The sequence below is a fragment of the Dermacentor albipictus genome, chromosome 9 (genome assembly GCF_038994185.2).
Source record: "Dermacentor albipictus isolate Rhodes 1998 colony chromosome 9, USDA_Dalb.pri_finalv2, whole genome shotgun sequence".
NCBI lineage: Eukaryota > Metazoa > Arthropoda > Arachnida > Ixodida > Ixodidae > Dermacentor > Dermacentor albipictus.
Window position 1 is genome coordinate 102,898,368 of NC_091829.1, and position 22,677 is coordinate 102,921,044.

The following is a 22,677-nucleotide window of genomic DNA, read 5'->3' on the forward strand; positions in this document are numbered from 1 at the left end:
CTGCAGAATGCAGGTAACTGCAAAATCATCAAAGGATGGTATGGATGTTAGTGAGTTGTCAATCGTTAAACTCAATAGTGTCCTTTCATACTCATACCCCTCATATGCTTGAAGGTTAAGGAACCACAATACCTCATTTTATAACCATATGCCCATTTGCATTTGAGTTTTTTTCTTGTACAGCACTACAATGCACTGTACATGGCACCTGACTTTACTGCATGTAAATTGTACCATCTACAAACCATCTTCCTGGCAGAAGTGCAATTACCAAAAGAAACAACATCCGTAGTACATAAAGCAAATAAAATGAAAGCATAGCAGTTTACCTTGTAGTTGAAGTAATTACTCCCAGAATTTGGTGGGCATGTGATTGCTAGATGTTTTCCATCGACAGCCCCCAAGCAATTAGGGAATCGCCATCGAGCTGAAAGTACTTCAGCAATCTTCTCCCACTCCTCCTGGGTTGGTGTCTAGAATAGTATGGCACTTGCCATTACGACTGACTGGAAAATTCAGAGCACATAATGCCCATATTGCTAGAAAGTGTGCAATGTCATTTCAAGTGATAAACGTAATTGCTATGTCGACAGGAGCAAGCTCGGTGTAACACACATTTATGCAATAGAAGAAATGCTTTGCCTCTAATGTACCAAGGCAAAGTTGATTACTTAGTGTTTTGATACTACTTGAAGGCTGATCATTCTTTAATTAATTGGCAAACATTTTGCCCGCACTACCAGCAATTATCACAGTGCAGCAGTTATAAGTGAAGTGTAATGGCATACTTACTTGCATGAAATGATCCTTGAGGCATGCCCATATTGCTCGACATGTGCCATGTAGGCATTGCCTGGCAGTTTCAAGACCTACACGATATAACAGCGCTACTTGGCATATCTCCTGCCCTGATGCCAGGTAACTGTCATATGACAAACAAAACAAAAATTGCCCTCACGCACCAATCAAATTGAATTGAGGGGTTTTACGTGCCAGAACCATCATTTAATTATGGGCACGTGCCCCCAATGCACTGGACATCAGCATTTTTACATTTTACCCCTCATGAACCAATACAAATAAAAATCATCCCATTTCTGCAAGCAACCACATAGTACATAAAAGATGTAAAATAGCAGGAAATTGCTGTTCCATACACAAACTGTGGGCCAGCATTTCCTAGCCTGTGAGACTGGGCCCTAGCCTGATAACTACCATACTATGATTAACCTCTATACCAGAAACACTTTATGGCAGCAGCCTACGCAGTTTCTTTAAAATATACAGCAAAGTATAATGTTAAAAAATGTAATAGCATTACGACTGTAGCAGCACACACATGGTACTCCACTGGTAAATAATTTTACTCACAATGTGGAATGTACTTCTACGAACCTCAATGTCATCGCCAGTCGCTCTCCAGGCACCAAGGGCTCCCTGATTAACTGCTGTCGGGTCAGGTCCGCAGCCACAAAGTTTAACAGCTTATCGAAAAGCTGCGGCGTCATTCTGTAGTACTTACAGAAAAATCCGTGATCTCCTTGTCGCATGCGGCACATCTGCAATTGCCATGAAGAATGTAAACAATCATCCAGACATAACAGACGTGGCTGTGAATGGTCGTCTCATGTGTTAATGCATCGTATGTACCTGATCGCCAAGAGGGTGACCAGAGGTCATTTGCATCACCAAAACTACAGTGAACTTGCTAAGCGATATAAAGGCGAGCAGAAAGACTTACAGATTAACGACAATGGGGGCGAAATGACACAAAAAGAGCGCGTGCGTATCGTCTTTTCAGCGCTGCACGTGTTTCTTAGCAATTACAAATTCAACCATGGACTGATACTAAATAGCGACACGACAAAACACTTCTACGTAAAATGAGCAGAGTACTTACAGCTGTGTGGTAAAGTCCTTCTTGCTTTCGGGCCAAAAACACAGGTCACATCCACCAGCGTCGCCACTGCCTGCACCGTCGTTGGTCTCGTCTCCTCTTCATTATCATGAGCAAGAGTATCTGTTTCAGCTACAGTAAACGCCTCGTACGAGTACAGACTGCGGGCATAATGTCGACGGGATGCAGCCAGGGAGACAGCGATCACGTCTGACCGCACACAAGAAACGCACGAAATCTGAGCAAGCAGTGCGCGCCGGTTCGCGCCATAAAAAACGCAGACGACGCGGAAAGGCGGGAACGCGGCGCCGTTGATAGCGTGCCAGTGCTGCTGCCACTTCATGCGAAGCTGATTATGTCGTGTAAGGCAGCGCATTTTCGTTCCTTTGCGTTGGTTCATTAACTCTAAAGTAATAAAAATGACGTTTATCACTATTTAAGCATTTCACAGCACCGTCAATATTTCTGTACGAAACGATGTCTTCTCAACCAATTATGTCTGGGCGCGCAGGAGCGCACGCTTCCGCGCGTATTTGTGGGTGCAAACCGCCATTCCTGGCGAGGCGCGGCAGGCGGAAGCGCGTAGACGCGAGCTTGCGCGCGTTCGCAAGCGTAGGTGTGGTCTGGGCTTAAGAAGCAACTGCCTTAAGGACGCCGGAAAAGGTTCAATTTCTCTTATATTGCCGAGTGCCCCTCGCGTTTTGAGAACAATTTGCGTTTCAGAAGCATCAAAGCTCTTCGGTTGCTCTTCTGGATGTGGTATGGACTAGCTGATCGATCGCCCTTGCGCATGTTTCAACGAATGGCAAGATCTAGCCAATTGATGGACCTTTTGCTAGCACCGTCACGGTCTCATACAGTGTACCATGTTGGTGGCTAAGGGGGCCCACTCCTACTCGACAGAATTTTCAGTGGATATATCTTGGAAAAGATGGATGGATGGATGGATGGAGTAACTTTATAGAAAGGTCCTGCGAGCTACGGGGCGCAAGGTCCCATAGAGCAGGCTACTCCCACGTTGGGACCGGGAGTTGTAACTCCCTGGCCGCATCGTGGGCTCGCTGGACGGCCCGGAGCTGCTCCGCCAGGTCCGTGCTGCGTAATGCGTCTTGTAGCCTGGTGGAGTCTTGATCCTTGTTTGCGTGGGTCCGACCACACGGCCACAGCAAGTGATGTACGTCTAGTGTACTATGGCAATTTTCGCAATATGATGTTTTGTATAGGTCAGGCATGTAGTGATGTAGTCTGTTCTGCGTGGGGTACGTGTTTGTTTGAAGCATTCTGAACGTCAGGGCTTGAGGCCTGATGAGCTTATTGTGAGGTGTGCTGTGTTTTCTGCGGTCTAGATAAAAGTGCTTTATGATCTCGTTATATGTAGAGGGAGGGTCCCGATTCTCGCTGGGATGGTCACGACCAAAATAGGTGGCGTCGCGGAAGGTTAGGTCTCGCGCGCTCCTGTGAGCCATCTCATTGAGATTGTGAGGGGCGTCCTCGATCTCTCCGAGGTGTGCCGGGAACCAGCAGATGGTGTGATGCTTGGCGGTGCGGATCGATTGATTATTTGTAGTGCTTGTCTTGTACCTGTTCCTTTCTGAAAGGCTTTGACGGCCGAGCGTGAATCGCTGTAGACGTGGGTGGTAGTCGGGTCTGTGAGCGCGAGTGCGATGGCAACCTGTTCTTCTATCTCGGACTTGTGGGTCTTGACTGTGAGAGCGTTTCTCACTTGACCTTGCTTATTGATCGTTGTGGCAACGAAGGCCTTCCTGGTTGGGTACTGTGCCGCGTCAACGAAACAGGCTAGGATTTTCTTATCACGTATTTCGCGCAGGATGAACTATCCGCGTGCCAGCCTTCTGGGTTGATGGTGCGTGGGGTTCATATTCCGCGGCAGTGGGCGAACCGTGTAGGAGTTGCGTGTGTCCGTCGGAACGCTTTGATAAAGATTCTCGATTACTGTGGTGTCATGGCCTAGTTTGGCTAGGATTTCTCTACCCGGTTTGGTTCCAGAAAGTCTTGTCCATTGAGCCCGTTCTTGAGCTTCGGCGATTTCTTCAAGTGTGTTGTGTACCCCCAGTTGCAGCAGGAGCTCTGTCTCGGTGTTCTTGGGGATTCCCAGCGCTAGTTTGACTAGCTTCCTCAGTTGTACATTGAGTTTGTCCTTCTCCGCTACCTTCCATCTGTGCATGGCCGCCTCGTAGGTGAAGTGGCATAGCGCAAAGGCGTGTGTTAGCTTGAGGAGATTTTCTTCCTTAAGGCCGTGTTGTCTGTTGGCTACGCGTCGTATGAGATTCAAGGCATTATTCGACTTTGTCACGATCTTCTCCACTGTAGCGGCGTTAGAGCCGTTGCTCTCAATGAACATCCCAAGGACTCTGATTTTGCTGACGTGTGGAATGGTTCCTCCGTCTTTTGTTCTTAGAGTAACGACGTGTGTGTCTCTGATTTCGTTCTTTGGTTTGGGACCGCTCCTCGATGGAAAAGATGACACGTTTCAGAATTTACAGCGATTGTAGGTCGCAGCCATCTTTTCACAGGTACAGCGACGGACCGAAAGAGCGGTCGAGATAGCGCTCAGCCTGCTTTCATGGCTCGCTCTCCGCCAGTGCCGTTTCGTAACGATATCATCTTCAGGTGCCCTGTCATGAGACGCGCAGTCCCCGTCCGGGCAGCGCCGGCAAATGATGACTGAGCTACGGATTGGGAACGCTTGCCATGAACGTGTGCGCGTCAGTTAGGAAATTCTAAACTGCATTAGAAATCAGGAAAAAGGGCTACCGAGTTTTTTTAGAGCCACTATACTTAATTTCCAGTTTTGACGTTTTAGATTTTACTAGGCGCAAAAGAAATTACGTTCCTTTCGGCACGCCATCTAGCGAAACCTTACCGGCAGAAGTTTGCCTTTGTGGATAAAGATGACGAGTGGTTTAGAATTTTCTATTGTCAGGTGCACCAAGCATTAAAAAGACAAACTCTACAACAAAAAAGGCATAAAGGTGACATTTTCATGTCGCGATGTTTTGTTTACAGAAAGTAAAGCAATACCCTAGATGGCACGCTATGCCTGATGGATGGCCAATTAAAAATCACATGTCCGAAATGGATTAGTGACATCTGCCGGACCCATGTAGATTTCCTGAGAGGGTTGCCCGCTCGACGTGCTGATGGCGTTGGTTGCATTTCTAATGATAGCTTTAAAAATTGCAGATAACTTGCAGTAGGACGTCCAATTCATGTTGCACCTGAGACCTTTACGGCTCACGCATAGAGGCTGCTTCCATAACCCTCTCTCCTTCAGATTCCTCGAGAAACATATTTCGCAGTACGTTCTTTGTAGAACATTCAAAGTGATTCAGGTTCCATGACCGTCGTACACCGTAGTTAGTCTGCCTCCTCTTTGTCTTGGCTTTGACGCCTTCAAATTAGCTGGAGATCACACTTTCGCCGGCCAGAGTGCTTTGATAAGTGGAACGAGCTGCGGCGTTGCCGTCTTTGAGCATGGGTATCCATGGTATCAAGCCTCCCTGCTTGAGCACTGTGCCCACCACGCACATTGCAGTGTATACGCAATGCATCGGTTGCAAGTGCTCGCATGCGGTGGCATTATTAGCCCACCTCCCCTACTTCGATGCTGATGCTTCTTTCTAGCCTCGATCGATTTGCTTCGATTGTACTTCACAGTTGCATATACTAGCGATAAAACGGAGATCCCGCACTCTCATAGCTGAAAATCAAAATCAGTTTTGCGCCTTAAATAGAAGCCTATGCATTCGGGCCATTGTTCAATCGCAGTGAGATGCTGAATTCACATTCTGCAGTGTCAGCGCGGCAAAATATGGCAACGGTTGAGAGGCCGTGTTTAGGGAAGTTTTCCTTTTGTTATCCTAGAGTGTGGGCGCTGTGATTCGGGCCGTGTGTGATAAAATTACAAACAGAAGAGTTGTGTGAGTTGGAGAACTGAAACCGAAGGTGATTTCAAATGCACACCAAGCAACTCGGATACATGCCTTTAGCGGCTATGGTCAATTATTCAAACCGGGAAGTACGCTAATGAGTTGGCTCTCTAATCGAGGTCGACAGGAAAAACAGTAGATACTTCGGTAAATCAACAACGAGCTCAAGGCCTGTGAACTGATCCGACACAGAGTCTGAGTACAGCAATTCAGTATCTTTAGCCGAAAAGAATAACGACTGATATAGAATGGTGATGGACTACAGCCGTTTGAACATGGAAACTGTGTGAGATCGCTTTACACTGCCAGCAATATACAATGTGTTGGATCACCTAGATCGGATAAACTTGTTCACCGGGCTGGACATGGCGCTTGATAAATTTTACATTCCTCTTGCTAGCCGAGCATGCAGAAGCCAGTATTCAACACGCTACATGGATATTTTAACCAATGCACATGGTATTTCGTTTAAATATTGATCTACCTGCTTGCCGAAAAATGATTGCCAACGTACTTCACCACGTGAGTGCAACATGGTAACTTGATTTAGACAATTTACTTGTTCTGCCCCAAGATTTGGGGTCCACGCGACAACACCAAAAAATGAATTCCATCTCCAAGACAAGATTGGCACTGTCTCTCCTAATGTAAAAATGAAAAAAATTGAGGTGGAGTATCGTAATTTGTGCTCACGATTAACGCAAACCGGGTATTTGAAAGTTAGCAGCACTCACATAACTGCCAGTATCAACTAATGTAAATAGGCTACGAAATGTTCTTAGGTTGGTGAGCTTCTTCAGGTGACTTGTGCCGGGCTTTGTCATAATACTAACCCCCTAAACCATCTTTTCAACGATCAAGCAAACTCGAAGTCGTGAGAATATTCCCACCATGCTTTACACTAGCTGAAAAGCAAGCTTTTGTCAGAGCCCATTTGAGAGTTCTTCGACCCAAAGCATGAGACTGAAGTCAATACTGATGCGAGTAGTAACAGAATAGCTCGTATGCTGGTATAGAGGAACGATACTTATCCGCGGCATCTAGTGTACTACGTAAATCGACGAGCCACTGAAGCAGAACAGACGTAAATTTTAGTCGGCTTATACGTGAGCCAGTTGCCTGGGCCGTAGGAAGGATGCGATAGTTTCTGTTTTGGTTGGGGTTCACCAGAGTGCAAAGTTGCATTGTTACAGCTCCCTTGGGCACTAGGAAATTTGCGAAAGCATTATTGCGGGGAGGTCTGAACAAGTAAACAGCGTGTCGACACTATTAGGCAACAATAAGGTGCCCAAGTGGCTCATGTGGACGCTGAGAGTTGTGCGACAGTCGAAGTGCATAAAGAGACTTCTCCAGAAAACTTTGAACGGGCGAGACACACTGACTTGTACAGTATCCTAGTCGATCCATCATCATCATCATCACCATCAGTCTATTTTCATAGTCATTGCAGGACTAAGGCATCTCTCAGTGATCCGTAATTGCACCTATCTTGCGCTAGCCGACTTCCACTTGTGCCTGCAAGATTCCTAATTGGAGCACCCCACCTCACTTTCTTCCCTGGTCTGCACTGGGACAATAGAAAAAAGCGGCCGTTATTCAAACTGCGCCAAAGGATTGCTATACTGCGAAAGCCACTAGCCAAATGATAAGCAACGAAACAACATGACGCCGACTTCAAGCTGAAAATTCACTGCTCTACTGTAAAGATCAGAATGGCGAAGCAAAAAGAGGACCACCTGCACTGTTAGGGAGCATGGGAATGTAGAAAGTTGAGAAAGTGGAAAGTAGAGAGCACGAAAAGGTTTATCGTAGTAAGGCACCATGACTTTGGGAGACGTTTTGCTTAGGGTCAGTTCGTCGCACGCATCAGACATAAGTTTTGGCTAACAAAAATGACGGCCTATGTAAAGCAGCATGTAGGGCAGTAATAAGAATGCCTATTCCTCAAGACTCGAGGCGGCAAGGTTCAGCGATATCGCAACCAAACTGTGCCAGAGCAGAGACGATTTAGTATCGTTCATTTGAGCCAATTAGGGCCATTTGGCAAGAACTGTTTCAGGGACGGAGTGTTCTTAGTCATAGTTCACGTTTGCGTGCTTACTCCTGCACACAGGTAATGTTCCAGCAGGCATTTATTTGCGTTTAAGGAGATCCTTGCAGAATAATCTCTAACCACTGTTCATGCTTCATTTCTGAACTTTTCGAAGAGTTTCGAGTTTCGCGGGCAGTAAAGAGCACATTCGCATCAATACCTCGACCTGCAAATGGGCAGGTAGCACGCATTAACAGAGTTTTATTACCTGTGACATCGAGTGCCATGGAATACTCGACCCATCCTAATTAGGATGCTCCCTTGCGCAAGGCTCACTTTATACCTAATTCTTCATTAGGCCAGACAATAGCAAGATCAGCTTTTGAACCACGCTTCGTATATGTGCCAGAAGATAGTCGACTAGCCGACCTCAGTAGTCGCCTGAAAGATGAGCCGGTAAACTTGCAACGTCTGCGAGAAGAAGCCGGGAAAGCTACCCGACAAGCACAATGTAAGGCTGGAAGGCAGTACGGTAGCGAAAAAGGCCCAGCAATAATGTACGTTCTCGGTGATTTGGTAGGTGTGAGACGGCCATCCGTGTGCACTTGGGCTTTTTGTTGTTTTCTAGGTACTTCCTGCAGACCCTAATGGACTCAGAAAGTTACATTTTTTTTGCTTACAAAGCTGGTTTGCATTCCATGACAAGTACGCAGAAGCCAACTGGAATTATTTCGCAACGTATCTAAGGACAAAGTCAACATTGATGATCCCAGCATCTGTTCGATTGCTCTAAAACTACCTGGGCCAACACAAAGCAGGAGAAGGTGAATGAGACGAACATATCTCAAAGATTATATTGCTGACTCACTGAGGACAGCCAGTAGGCTCGAATGGCTGAGCGTTAGCGTAAGGTGGTGTTGTTGAATGTCATAATCGTTATCAAGTACAAACTTCGAAGCATTGGCGCACAAGGCTGCGTTGTGTGTATAACAGGCATATGATCGCGATATGTTCGTTTTTTATTCTACACGTTTACGGATTCAACGACCGTTCGCTGACCGCCCGTGTCAAGCAGTAGCTGAACTAACGCAGAATGATGCTTTCCGAACTACCACTCAGTGGCTGTTTGCATGATGACAGTTGCTGATCTAGTAGTGCTAGCAGGGCACTTGTCACTACTGAATTGACAGTTCTCGTAACCTCATGCTTGACACGTGAATCATAGTTCCCCTGAGACGGGTGTAGCTGTCTTTGTTTCATGTGGTGCAAAGTGCTGAAAGATGATTTTCGGAGCAGTATATGCAATTAAGCCACTGCGTGCTGCGGCAATTTCATGCGAGGTGGCCCTCTTGCTGCATTTACAGCTCTGCTTCCTAGTCAATTAGCATCGTATTTCGCCGGCGGAGAATATGACGTCGCAGTTGCTTATTTATAATCTGGCGGATACCTCATCAGTGGAAGCCGTTTGCTGAAGAGCTTGGGTCCAAATCTAAAGCTGGTGGTACCTGCCATGGTAGAGCTGGCTGGCCACGTACGTGTCCCAAGGGTGTATTTATCAGTAAGGACTTTGAATGATAAGTCTGGTTCTCTTTTCTGCTATCTGATTCTCTATTCTCTACCACGTGATTTCTTTACGGGAAATTACGTCACGTCGACAAGCCTGTTGTGTTGAGACGAATAAATTGAGTGCTGTCGGCGAAAGTTATACTTGAAATGAAATATAATTTCATACCTTCTACTTCGTGTTCTCGTTCTTTCCCGCCTGGCGCCCAGTCCAAGTTTATCCTGTAAAAACAAAAAAAAACAGAACAACCATGCGGTGCAAACACCACTGGGGTTGATCTGCATATTCATAAACCGGAACCTTTTGATCCTTTTGAAGGAGTTAGTTGTCTCGTTTTCCAATTCTGTAATTGCGTCGCTTGCGTGCTCTAAACGAAAGAAAAATGCCACATTTTACACTGCTCAAGTAAGCGCCCCGCGCTTATGATGCCTGGAGAAGGTGACAATGAAATGTGGAAGAACTTTCATATAATCCGCACAGAATTATATTATACTGTCTGTTAAAGAGCGCGAGCCAAAATATTCGTTTTCTTGATATTCATGACCATAATACCCATGTGATGACTTGATGCTGTTATGAGCCAGTTGTCTTGTGGATGGAGAAAAAGAAGCTAAATTGTAGGACTGACAAGAGGAGGACAAAGTTATGTCTATCACCCGCTATATTTCTTGTTGTTGTCCCACTTTTAGCCTCCTTTTCCACAGCGTAAAAACACTTCCCCGCATGGGACCACTAGTTTTTCGCCCTCTTCCCTCGGACACGCTCGCAGCCCTACTTTACCCATGAATATCCTGGTTCCTTCTTATGGGTACCCGACGAGTGAGTGTGCTCGAGAGACTATTGTCCGTGCCGACGATTCACATCAACTTGCTAGGAATTGATTTTATGAGTCCCATAACTACACACGCAGTCTCGGTGCAACAACCACCACAGTCCCATCCAGTTTTGCTCCTGGATTGCTCATCCTTCTGTGGCCCCGGCACCACGTGCATGGCTATCTGAAAAACTGCTCTTTCAGCACACCGTTCATTTCGCGCGAGCCGCCATCCTAGTGACCGTTGTTACTTATGAAATCGCTCCACTGCTGCCTTCATCACCACCTGCTCATCCCCGTCCGGACATTGTACTCGTTGCCCGTCCCACGCCTTATCATATCGAGGAGACCCTCAATAGCTTTTCTGTGAGTTTTTTTTTCATGCACTCTCCGATCACCTGCACCGAGTCGGTGCTTTCGCTGATTGAGAGTAGCGCTATGAGCCAGTTGTCCTTCGGACAGAGGAGATGCTAAAATGTAGAGCTTACAAGAGGTCAAGACGAAGGGAGGCCTATCGACAGCCATATTTGTTGATGCTGCCCGGCTTTTAACCTCCTTGTACATTGTCTAAATAAACCCTCTCGTCTGCAGATCTCGCTGTAGCACTATCATTGTCCATTAAAACATGGCTTTCAGTCGCCCAGCCCTCAATGTCAAGGCGCTCAAACTTTTAGCTGCTTAAACACCACGAGTGCCTACTGATAATAGGAATCTCGACGCGGAATTATTACTCGCTAGCTAAAGCTCAACATTGAATCTTTTGAAACTAGCAGAAGAAACCGAAGCTCCAAGTACCCAGTGACCTTCCTCAATTGATATTCTCAACTACTTAACATAATAATGTTATTGTAAAATTGATAAATTAGTGCGTGTTTGTCGTTTTGACTGCCATTGTATTTTCTTTCTTTTCTATAATATTTTTTGTTTGCGCCGTACTATTGGCTAGGCTCATCATGTCTAACGACAAGGTGCAGTTCTGCGCTCGTGTACTTCGTAATTCTCTTTGTTTTCTGTAAAGACTCACTGCGGCTCAATTCAAAGGAGCCCTGTCAAGCTGCTCTGCAGCAGCTTATTTCACTCCTCTTGCAGAGCCAAATATGAAATAAAGTTGTCGTGTGATATCCATGCATACCTAAAACATTGCGGCAGTAATTAATTGTAACGCAGTGAAACCTACTTCAGGTAAACGTCCTTCATCGAGGCAACGGTCACACCGATGCTTGCAATGCCAAGTCGCCGGAGGGAACTTTCTAGCGCCCTGAACATTGCAGGGAATCCCTTGTTGTCCAAAGTGCCCAGTGCGATGGACACCGCTGCCTCCTTGTCGTCATCGACGATTGCTGCAGGTGCAGCATGGCGGACGATGTTCATGATGTCATTGAGCTTGAATGCATTCGCTACCTTGATGAACGTCAGCTTGTATCCGACGCCTGCGTGCAATAAAAAACACGGTCAGGGATGAGTAGTCGTTATATGGCTCGTACACACGAACATGGTTTCAAGTGTGAAATTGGCCCGGCATAGTTGCGGAGCTTCATCTAATGAGCACGAGGTTGATGGCGTCACTTCCTAATGTCACTGGGAGATGTTTGACGAAGCTCTTTTACGTAAATAGGTGCATTTCGGAAGGAATAAATTGGCCAGCCGACAAAAAGTAGGTGAGACACGCAATAGGTTCCACACTTATTAGCTCCAGCGAAGAAATAAAGATCTGATCGGCTATCATTTTAAGGACAATAAATACCCTAAAATGTTTATTTATTATCTAACGGGGGCGACATGCACCAAGAATAAGCAAAACCAACGAAATGAAAAAAAAAATAGTTGGCGGGAATATCTTAGCATTAGAAGGGCACGCCAGGCTAATTCAATTCAAACGAAGCCACCTAGGGCTTCCTTTGGTACACGTACAGGCAACAATTATCCTATTATCACATGTGATCCATAGACGTACTATTGCGCTCAGTATGAGCTACAACAGAAAAACACGTAGTAAAGTACTCGCATGTTGTATATCATGCTGAGCGCAGTAGAACATTGCATCTGTATTGCAGTGCATTGCGTGAGTGATGTCACTGAAGCCGCAGATCTTGCGTAGGTATGTCTGCTCTGACCGTAGTTTCAAAAGAAGGCAAATTTTTGTTTTTTTGCGTGCTTGCTTGTTTTGCATTTGTTTGTTCGTTTGCTCGTTTGTTTGTTTGTATGTTCTCTGTCACTATATGACGATAAATACCCCAAAAATGTATATTTCTTACATAAAGGTGCAACGTCCACCAAGAATAAGCAAAATCAACAAAATCAAATACTAGTTGGCGTGAATATCTGAGTAATAGAAGGCTACGCCAGGCTAATTCACTGAAGTGGGCTTTACGCTTTGCGACCTAGGCCTTTGTTTGGAACTCGTACAGGTAACTATTATCCTATTATCATATGTGATCCATACAGGTACTATGGTGCTCAGTATGAGCTACAATGCAAAATCACGTGGTAATATACTAGCATATGTATTTGCAGTGCATTACGTGAGTGATGCCACTGCAGCCGGAGATCTTGCATAGGTATATCTACTCTGAACGTACTTTCAAAAGAAAGGGAGTGTTTGTTTTGTTTGTTTGTTCTCTGTCACTGGCTCATATCTACCATGGAGGACTTGCCAATATACGGACGAAATTGGAAGGCGATTATCTGGGAAAACTGTGGCGTAGCAAACTTCATCTTCTTTGTCCCGTGTTTCTGCTTTTAATCAAGAAATGATGCTTGATGCATATGATTCAGTGCAGGCCGAAAACAAATAGCCAAAACTTCGGTCCTAATACCGAAGCTCAGCAAAAAAAAATATTCAGGTATATCACTTGTAGCCAAAGCTCATTCATAAAAGCTTGAGAAAAGAAGTCTAATTTGGAAAAAAAAACTTTCTGCCTAATGCTTGGGAGGGTTTGCGGAACGACCGAGATTCTTCGAAGCCTAGGTCATGAATCGCACGCAATGTATACAGGTGATTCAATTCTGGAACCCGCAAATACATTTGTTTCCTCAGTGACGCAGCTAACCCTCACGCCCTAAGCGCGTGCAGCACGCCGCTGCACTCTCTGCCACCCATGACCACCCTCTCCCCAACTCACCTTCGTCAGTGCTTCTCCCCTCCACCTTTCTTTTACAACATGTGAGAACCACACAGGTCCACACTACAATTACTTAAGGGAACTCTGGCGCTGCTATTTACAAAGAGAGAGAGAGAGAGAGATGCGAATGAGAGAAAAGCAGGGAGGTTAACCAGTGTTAAAGCCTCAAGCTTGCTATCCTGGACTAGGGGAAGGGAGAGGGAAGTAAAGACGGAAAGAAGAGCGGGCACAAAGAGCTCCTGGAATCTACAGGAGCTGTAAGAGGAGCGGTTCAGACAACGTGGTAATGATCGACAGAACTGAGCTTCGGCGCCGAGGGCTCCGTTGCGCATGTATAAGCTAAGAAAAAGAGAACGACTTTCCTTTACCGGATGTGATTGCGGTGCATTTTCGTTTGATATAGCTACTCTCGAAAACAGATAGAACGGCTCACGTCTCAGTCACGTCGTGTGCATGCAAACAGCCCATGTAGCCTGAATTTTGCGTACTACGGGGTTGTGGCTCACTGTATGTTGGTTGCAACATGTTTAGAAGCTTTAAGTTGCGGACTCGCAGTAGGCCAGGCCTACTTGCCGGTGTTGCGGTTACATCTTTAGGAACCGCCCTTTTATGCCTCGAAGCACAGAAGTAACTGGAACACCAATGCATTTCGACGGACGCTTTGAAAATGAATATCTCGCAACTGTAGTGCCGTCCAGAGAGGTTGTTCGAAGTGGATACGCCTTGCGAACTAAGTGGCTATAATTCGTATATTAAAATATTTCGCGTAAAGTAAATAATTTCAAAGTTAATTAGCGTAATTACGTTAATTATTTAACATTTTGAACCATTCAACATTTTCATTTCTCGTACAAATAATGGTCGTCTCATCAAGCAATTTAGATCAAGGGTTAGAATTCTGCCATCTGCCATAGCGCAATCTTCAAAAAAATTTGGTGCAGCTAAAAAGGCACCCTGTTCGTGATGTCTCAACAAAAAACACCTTGCGGTGCATAAGGCATCGTGATGTCATGCAGTTTTAATAAGCATAGCCTCACGTTTTCTCTTGTTCTTGGTGTGAGGTTATTCATAATGGCAATAGTCAGGTAAATGAAAAGCTTCGGAAAGGGCCCCTCGGCAACGGGAATCTAATATTCTCTGATTCCGCACGAAACGCACTTGCGAAACTGCTCAGCAATGCACGATAGTAAACGCATATAAATTATTGCAGGACACCAGTATGGCCCCACTGTTAAGCATGTGTTCGGACGGACACCCGGCCTCCTGATAAGCTTTAAAACAAAGTTCGATATAAGGAGCGTCGGCACATTAAGAGAATACTTTAACGTCGCGAACGGAATGGTAAGTCCATGACAATATATTTCATTTGAAATAATTCCCCCCCCCCCCCCTCTTTGAAGACCTGAAGGCTAGACTAACCGATCTTGATGCCTCATTGTCAGTCATAAATGTGCGTGATCTATGCAACCGAAAAAAAACTTGAAGCTAAAAGCACGCGCATTTATTTTGGAAATAAATATTTTGGGATGCCTCGTTACGGATCGAGTTCGAAAATAACAGATCGAATAAGGGATGGAAGTTATTACAGCATTTAATAGCTTGTAGTACTTTGTCTCTACATGACCCCGCATAATCCATCATTATGTTATCTTACATATAATTATTTGAAGGAACAAATATTCGTAACCATCTAATCTCTCTCAAGACATGGCTACACTCAACCACGAAGGCCTTCTGGTTAAAAACAAATTACAAAACACCCGCAAAGTGTACTTCCAACGCGAAGAGACCCTGCTGGAATTCGCATAAAGGGTAAGCAAAAGGGCTAAGCTCTTTGAACAACAACACCCATCTTTGACACCGCAGTTGTCGCGGCTCTCCTCTTCAACATTGACATTCAACGAAGCCCACCAGGGTTATCAACCTTGAGCAAAGAGGCACGCAACCTATATATTCAATTTGCCAAACGCACGCTGCCCAAGATGCACGCATGGCACCTGACAGGTACACCACTGGAAACCATTCTAAATGCCCTCACGGACTCTGTAATCGATCATGTCCTTATGTACTTGAAGGAAATGGTAAGTACAGGCTCTACGTTCTCAGCATATGTGCCGCTACAAAAGAAGTTAGGCCGCCTAGACCAGGTCCTTCGCTAGATGAAACAGCTAGCAAGCACTAATTGACTACTCATCCTAGGTCACTCTAGGTTCTCCTCTATATGAAACGTTAAAGTATCATCAACTCGCCATCCTCACTAATTCGCAACATTCTACCAAAATCGGCGACAGCATGAGTCAAGAGACGTACGCTGACTTAACACTTGCCGACCAACTGTGCACACTGGCTGCTGCAATGCAATATGAGACGATGGCCAGTAATCTCCGAGTACTTCATACCACAATACATGCAAGAAACTTCTAAAGTAGAAAATGCACCATGGAGGCAAATGAACAACTTCTCGCAAAACGTGACAGACCTGTCATTATCATCGCAACCATGGCAGTGGCATGACATAACCGTCCAGTGGCTCCTGGGGCACTGCAATACCAGCGGAATGACACAGTAATAATGCCACCAAATCTCCACATACAAGTGGTCGATGTGTTTTGATCCTGCTTTCGTTAGCTGATGCTATGGCTGGGCTGCCCTGTATGTCCCGTTAACGTACATTGATCCTGTGTAACTCGCATGTTTCTACCACAAGTAGCTTACCTTTGCCTCCAGATACACAGCTGCATCTACCTCCTGGATCACCACCGTTTACTGTTCTCGCTTGGTGTTGCATTTACACAGACCTGTGCCTTCCTTATTGATATGGCTAACAGCCCCACGTGCGACACATGCTGCTGATCAGACGCTCACACACACAAGCAAGTGATGTGCATAGCTCTGCATAAATTGTACGTACCGAGCAAAAAGTTCTAGGCCACTGCTCCCAACAAAAAAACACCATTTATTAGCGCTGTTTAGGTTCCTGTAGTCTACAGGCCTTCGCCATAAACACTAGGACCATCGCTTGTTACCGTTCTTTTTATAGTTGCTGTCTTACCCCTTCCCTCCGCGCAGGGTAGCTAACAAGAACAAGCTTTGCATAGCTTCCCTGGTTTTCCAGGCATCTTCTTTCTCTCCCAGGCTATTAATTTTGAACCAAAAAATGGCTGTGGCTTAGCTAAGGTTAAGCCCAGGATGCGAAGCATACTAGCCTTTATTTTAGTTGTTGAACCACTGTTTAGCCTGGTGAACTGCTGTTGCTTGGCTATATTTGGTTCGGCTAGACGAAGAAACAACTCATGCGTTACTCTGCTTCGCCTTCAAGAGTGGAACGCGACAGCGTTCCCGTCGACCCGCCAAGGGGTGTAAGACAATGGGCTACGGCGCAGCGACTACGCGCCCCGCATTGGACGCGGTGAGCGTCGAGCAACGCAGCGTTCGGCGCGGCAACGAAATGTGCGCCTGAGCAAGCGACGCACGCCTGAGCCTTCGAAACAGCTCGTTTCTAAGGCAACACCGCATTCACTAGAGGCGCTTTTGTACCGCTTTGAAGCATTGTACTCGTGGCTGAGTGGTAGCGTCTCCGTCTCACACTCCGGAGACCCTGGTTCGATTCCCACCGAGCCCATCTTGCAAGAGTTCAGCCAAAGCCACCTAGAAAATCAGTCTCTGTAGCACGCCGCAACCTTCGCTTCTCATTCCAACGAGCACCTCTGTCTCCAGGAGGCATCTCACCTCGTGAGTGTCTAGCAGAGGCAAGCGCAGCTGCTTATATACCACCGCGACGCCGCGAGCGACGGCGCGAGTTGGAGCCCCGTTTCTCCTCTGTCATGACGTCACGGTGTCACGTGGTCAGCCTTGAAGGCGACGCCGTGAGCGATGGCGCGAGTTGGAGCCCCGTTTCTCCTCTGTCATGGCGTCACGGTGTCACGTGGTATTGAAGGCGACACCGCCGCGCCTGAGGAGCTGGGTTGAGCTCGGGTAATATTCTTCGCATAAAACCTGTTACAACCTGTCGCCAGCCTTCAGACATGACCGTCTGGCCACCTGACTTATCACCATCGACAAATTTGAGGATAAGATCAAATGTATCAAAGACACAATTTATGAACACTCGAAAGTTATCGAACAGCGATAATTCAGCAGTTCATACACACTTTCTGCATCATTGGAGACCCGGAAACTGTATCGTCATATGATGACGCTGACAGAAATACAGCAGGCGTTCGGAGGTCTGCATCGCAGCCCTTACCGCCACCAATGCGAAATTCGCCGATTATCACCCGCGACAAAACTGGGGTCGGGGGCGTAATCCTCCGCAGCGTACTGTTGGCTCAGTCAATGTTGTGCTGCACTTTCTCACTGCCATCTAAACAAGCGGAAGAGCCAGCACACCATGCAGCTAATTTTTCAACCAGAACCGACTAGCAGTTTCGCCAAAGGTATTAAGAAGTACACAGGGAGTGCATAGAACCTTCGTATTGTGACTTCTTTCTTTCTTTTCTTCGTGCTAGATTTTTCCGTTCTGTACAAACCATTACCCCCCTTCCTCAATGCCCTTCAGTGGGTCTGTGAAGTATTATGAATGAATGAAGAAGGAAGTCGAGCCACAACTGTGAAAACACTCCGGAATATAGGAACTCTGGGAATAAGACACTCGAAATGCCCATCACTTCCCGTGAATTTATGGGAGCTCCCCAGAAACTCTACTCACAGTAGGACGCCTAGCGACGACTAATCACCAGTAATTTGCCCCTGAACCTTGACGGCGACTATTTGCTAGCTTTATTTTCACCTTCCCAACAAAAATTGGCAAACGGGATGCTTACGACTGAGTGGACACCCGCTAAAATAATGCTTATGCCCTAACCGGCTTAAAACCGGCTAACAAACCTACGTCCCATATCACTGAAAGCTTACTTGGAATAGCTCTTCGAGCACATTGTTCATGAAAGCCTAGAGGACCAACATCAGCTAGAGGACCAACATCTCTTCAAAGACACTATGTTTGGTTTCCAGCCAAACCTTTCCAAACAAGGTGTTCTACTCCAACCAAAGTAGGAAGTCCTCGACCATGTTAGAATGAATAGTAGAACAACAATTCTCGCCTCCTTTTTCTTAAGGAAACTTTTGACAATGTTGCACTTGATATCATTATAGAGAGCAAATAGCTAGGTTCACACGACAAAACCGATCACGTAATCAGTCCACAGGCAAGAGATACTGCTCAGCTGCAACGACTCGCGCCGCAAGCAGATCGTCAATGCCTTCTGGTATCAGGCGCGATTCGGTGGCATTCAACATGATGCTCGTACGCTTACAAAACTGCTGGTCCGTTACATCTTGTATATCCAACTTAAACAACATCAATTGTGGAGCCACACAATCACTATCACCATCGCCAGATTAGGCGACACCAAATATACAACCATTATCGGCATCGACAAATTGCAGACACCACCTCCCCTCGCACACAGCACGGACACATCGCTAGACGAAGTGCTGTCATTAGTGCAATTCAGCACTGCCATGGCGGCACTCCCCTCCTTGCTTAGTGTCATACGAGGCATCAAAGACACCCTACATACGGATTAAAGTACGTACAACATGCAGCCAACAAGGTACAGAACTATACGGAACGCAGAAAATTTCAAGGCGTTCCACGAGCTCCTATTACTAACGTGCAAAATGTGAGGGAAAGCAACCCTGATACACACCGATGTTACATTCCTCACAAGCACCAAATGTATCCCTCGGGTGAGCAAGCTCTGTATTCATGGCATGAAAATAGAAACTGATAGTAGAGCTGGCCTTGCTAAGCAACGCCTACCACACTCCACCATAAATGTTCTTCGTGTGGTCTGTCGCATCACCAACAGGAAGCATGGTCGTAAGTACAATGACATCCTACGACTGATACAGCCACTCAATATCAGCTGCCTCCAATGGCCCACTCTTTATCTCCCAGTGAAGAGAGTACAATTCGAGGCCCTGGATAATTTCTGAAGAACAGCCCACGAGCAACTGCTTGGACGGCCAACCTGAAGGTTATGTTACGACTAGAAGCACTTACAGTTCCCAACACTGCCACAGAACGCAAGGATGATTACCTTGGTAGTCAGCTGTAAAGGTTACAACAACTAGCCACCGAGTGACACAGCTTTCAGATATTATGACGTACCCTACACACTCCTCAATTCCTTCTCATGAATGTACCTCGCGTCAACCTTTTAATTCACATGCCACCCATCCCCAGAAGCATGCACTCCACTTGTCATGCTGATTGAAGACAAGCTAGGACACGAGGTTTGACTCTCGAACACGAAGGCCACCTTAGCGCCCTAAACGTGGATGCTGTTGCCATTCTTCCACTCTCTGCGCAGCCTCTGACTGGGGTATACGGCGAGGAAAAATAAGTTACTGCAGCCATGGTACAACATACTTTCATTGCGGAAGCGGGGGAAACTGGCATTGCGCTACCTAGAGCGCCTCAGCCGCAATAGGACTGCGTCATCATTTTCTCGTACCTCCGAGCAGCATGACGCAAGCACGTCAGCGATATTTCTTCCAAAGCTCGCCACGTATTTCACTCACTACAACCAACACCCGCCACAATCATTCTCCTCTGGATTATGGCCTACCATTCTCTACGTGGCAATCACCAGGCACACACCTGTACCATAGCGCACACGAATGTGGCACTGTTCAGCGGCCCTTTAGTGCACACCGATCTCGCACTGTACAAAGAGACTCTACTCTGGCTGAGACTTACCTAGAGCCTTAACCGCTTACCAACACTCACCTCGTATATCACTATTCCTAAACGCGCTATACGGTACCAGCCCTGCACAATACAGTCACTCGCGGAGATGCTGCTGCCTGGCAAACACTCAAAGCCATGACCTAATTACTCGCATCCTAAGCTATGTCATGCTATCCATCCCGCACTAGTCCCATATATATCTCCTCACTGTAAAGAGTACGCCTCCTTATCTCACACAGCTGGGGTATGTGCATATACAGCCAGGTTCCCGGTCTTCAACTCCACCAATGGGAAACAGCGCCGACCGGCTCAGATCCGCTCGATTAGCTGCGGCTGGTAGGACGGGAACAGTAGTCAGTTGCTGCTGCACGGCTTGTGACCTAAGGAGCCTGCTAACCGGCGAGCGAACAGGCACGAGCAGCTTCAATGCTCGTTCTTTTTTTTTTCAATAAATGTCCTGTGCTACTATTACGACTACTAGCTTGCCAAGCGAAGTATCGCCTGATGCACGACAGAGTTAACGGATATGCAATGGCGTGAGGCCTTTATTAACGAGTTACATCTGCTACCAAATATTATTTCCCCACCAGTTAGACCATGTCCCAGCCAGCAATCTGTGTTCCATGGATGTGTATAGAACATGTTGTTTCAAACATTGCACACATGCGTTAGTAGGGTTAGCATTTAGACGGTGAAACGCGCTCAGACGAGAAAGAAACAAGTACGTGCGTCAATATCTAGATTTACTCAAACAATACAAATATATATAATAATTTATCTAAGTCCCATCCAGAGCTCGTTGCCGTAAAGTTGCAAGGATATACCCGCTGGATTATGTGACCTCTAATAGATGCTCACTATATGCATGCAGAAGTCCGCAGAATATCTAGTGTACATTTTTGAGTTCCGACTAACGCGTTATACTTGGAGTTGCCATATCAGATTTACTGTCAAGGACGAATTCAATGTAATGCTCGCAGTAGTCGCCGTGGGGCAAACTACCGCACAAGGTCAGGTACATCGCGCGCACACTAGTGCACATGCCCACGACAAGGAGGCGCAGTGCACTCATCCTAGCCAAAATTTCACCCGGCACACTCAGCTTAATATATTAACAAAAGCTGCAAAATTAAATCGCAGCAAGATGTAGGAAGACTACATGTATACATGGTTGCAAACGTGACCGTTTCAGCCTATATTCTGAACCAGTGGAAACATAATACTCGCTTCGGGAAACTGGAAGAAAAAAAGAATGGTTGTCATTCCATACTTCCATAAAATTTCACATCGCCCAAAGAAGATAGGATCTCGCTCTGACGTCAAAGTCGTGTTCCCGGCTCCCCAAAAAGCTTGAAAGATTTTGCAGGAAAAGCTGCCCAATTAAGAATGAGAAACCAAAATGTATGATAAAGCATCAAAACGAGTTCGTTGCATGCAAATAAGGTGTAGTACATCGGGTTCCCTTGTCGTGCGGCAAGTGTTATAGCGGTCAAACCAGCCGATGCGTAAACGAGAGGCTACAAGAACATCGCGGCAATGTAAAGCAAGGCATCGAAGGCCGCATGACAGAACACTGCAAGTCATGCAATGGTTGTTATGCTATCTTTAACAGATGCACGATATTCTTTTCTCCCATAGATCGCTTAATTAGGGAGATAGTTGAGGCCAGAGAAATTCTTTCGGCATGATCAGAGCTGTGTTAGTGCCATGTCTGTAGCATTAGGTCATAAGGAAGTGAGGTTTCTGGAGGTGTGACAGTGACAACATTTGGTGTTGGCGGCACATGTGGTTTTGCAGTTTTGCACGTGGCTTTGTTTGTTTTCTTCTCATCCTGCTTTTTTCCTGATTGTGGAAGCGTTTATATGTGTCGCTATCACAATAAAAGCCAGTTGAAGTTTGCGCATGTTGTGTGCCCTTCTTCGTTCGACGTCCTGTCTTTGTGCACGCAAAAGTCTAATAATAGCCATGCACAACCAACTTGCCCAAAACGTAACTCTTGAAAAAACCTATGTGGCGAGGGGGAGACCATATATGTGGAGTCTGAGAAAATTATTTTTCTCATGTTGTTACATGAATTAGACGCCACGTGATCAGTCGCGCCACGCGAGATAGCCACGGGCTACTGTGTTTCGGAGTAACAATGATCTCAAAATTTTCGGTGAGCCTTCACTGTCGAATTTGGCCCTATGGCCCTACCATTTACTTCTGCAAAATTTAAGTACCACTTTCAATGAGAATAGAATTTCAAACGCAATAAATCTCGGGAAATCTTTGACGACTCTGTTGCAAGAAATCTACCTACAAAACTTTACGTAATCCCTCCTCCACCCCAATACAGCACCCTAAATAAATCTTCGAGAAAACCTAAAATGAAGGCACCAAGAATGACACACCGCATATGTCTATACGATGAAACTACGTAATGAACATAAAGACCCCAATTCTAAAGTTAAATTAATGTCAGTAACATATTGGCTACATGGTATTTCCAAAATAAACTTTATACTTGCAATATAAATGTTAGTAAAACGTCGATTAGGT

At 46.0% G+C, this 22,677-nt stretch overlaps 1 protein-coding gene across 2 annotated transcripts in view; it reads right to left on the reverse strand.

The window, feature by feature from the left end:
* Positions 1-22,677, reverse strand: part of LOC135896813 (phospholipid-transporting ATPase ABCA3-like) — a 335,034-nt gene that overhangs the window by 145,477 nt on the left and 166,880 nt on the right. For both annotated transcript variants that reach the window (XM_070525172.1, XM_070525173.1), the window contains exons 14-15: positions 11,435-11,687; positions 9,612-9,664 (exon numbers count right to left, since the gene is read on the reverse strand). In XM_070525172.1, coding sequence (XP_070381273.1) covers positions 9,612-9,664; positions 11,435-11,687 — 306 coding nt within the window. The remainder of the gene's footprint in view (positions 1-9,611; positions 9,665-11,434; positions 11,688-22,677) is intronic.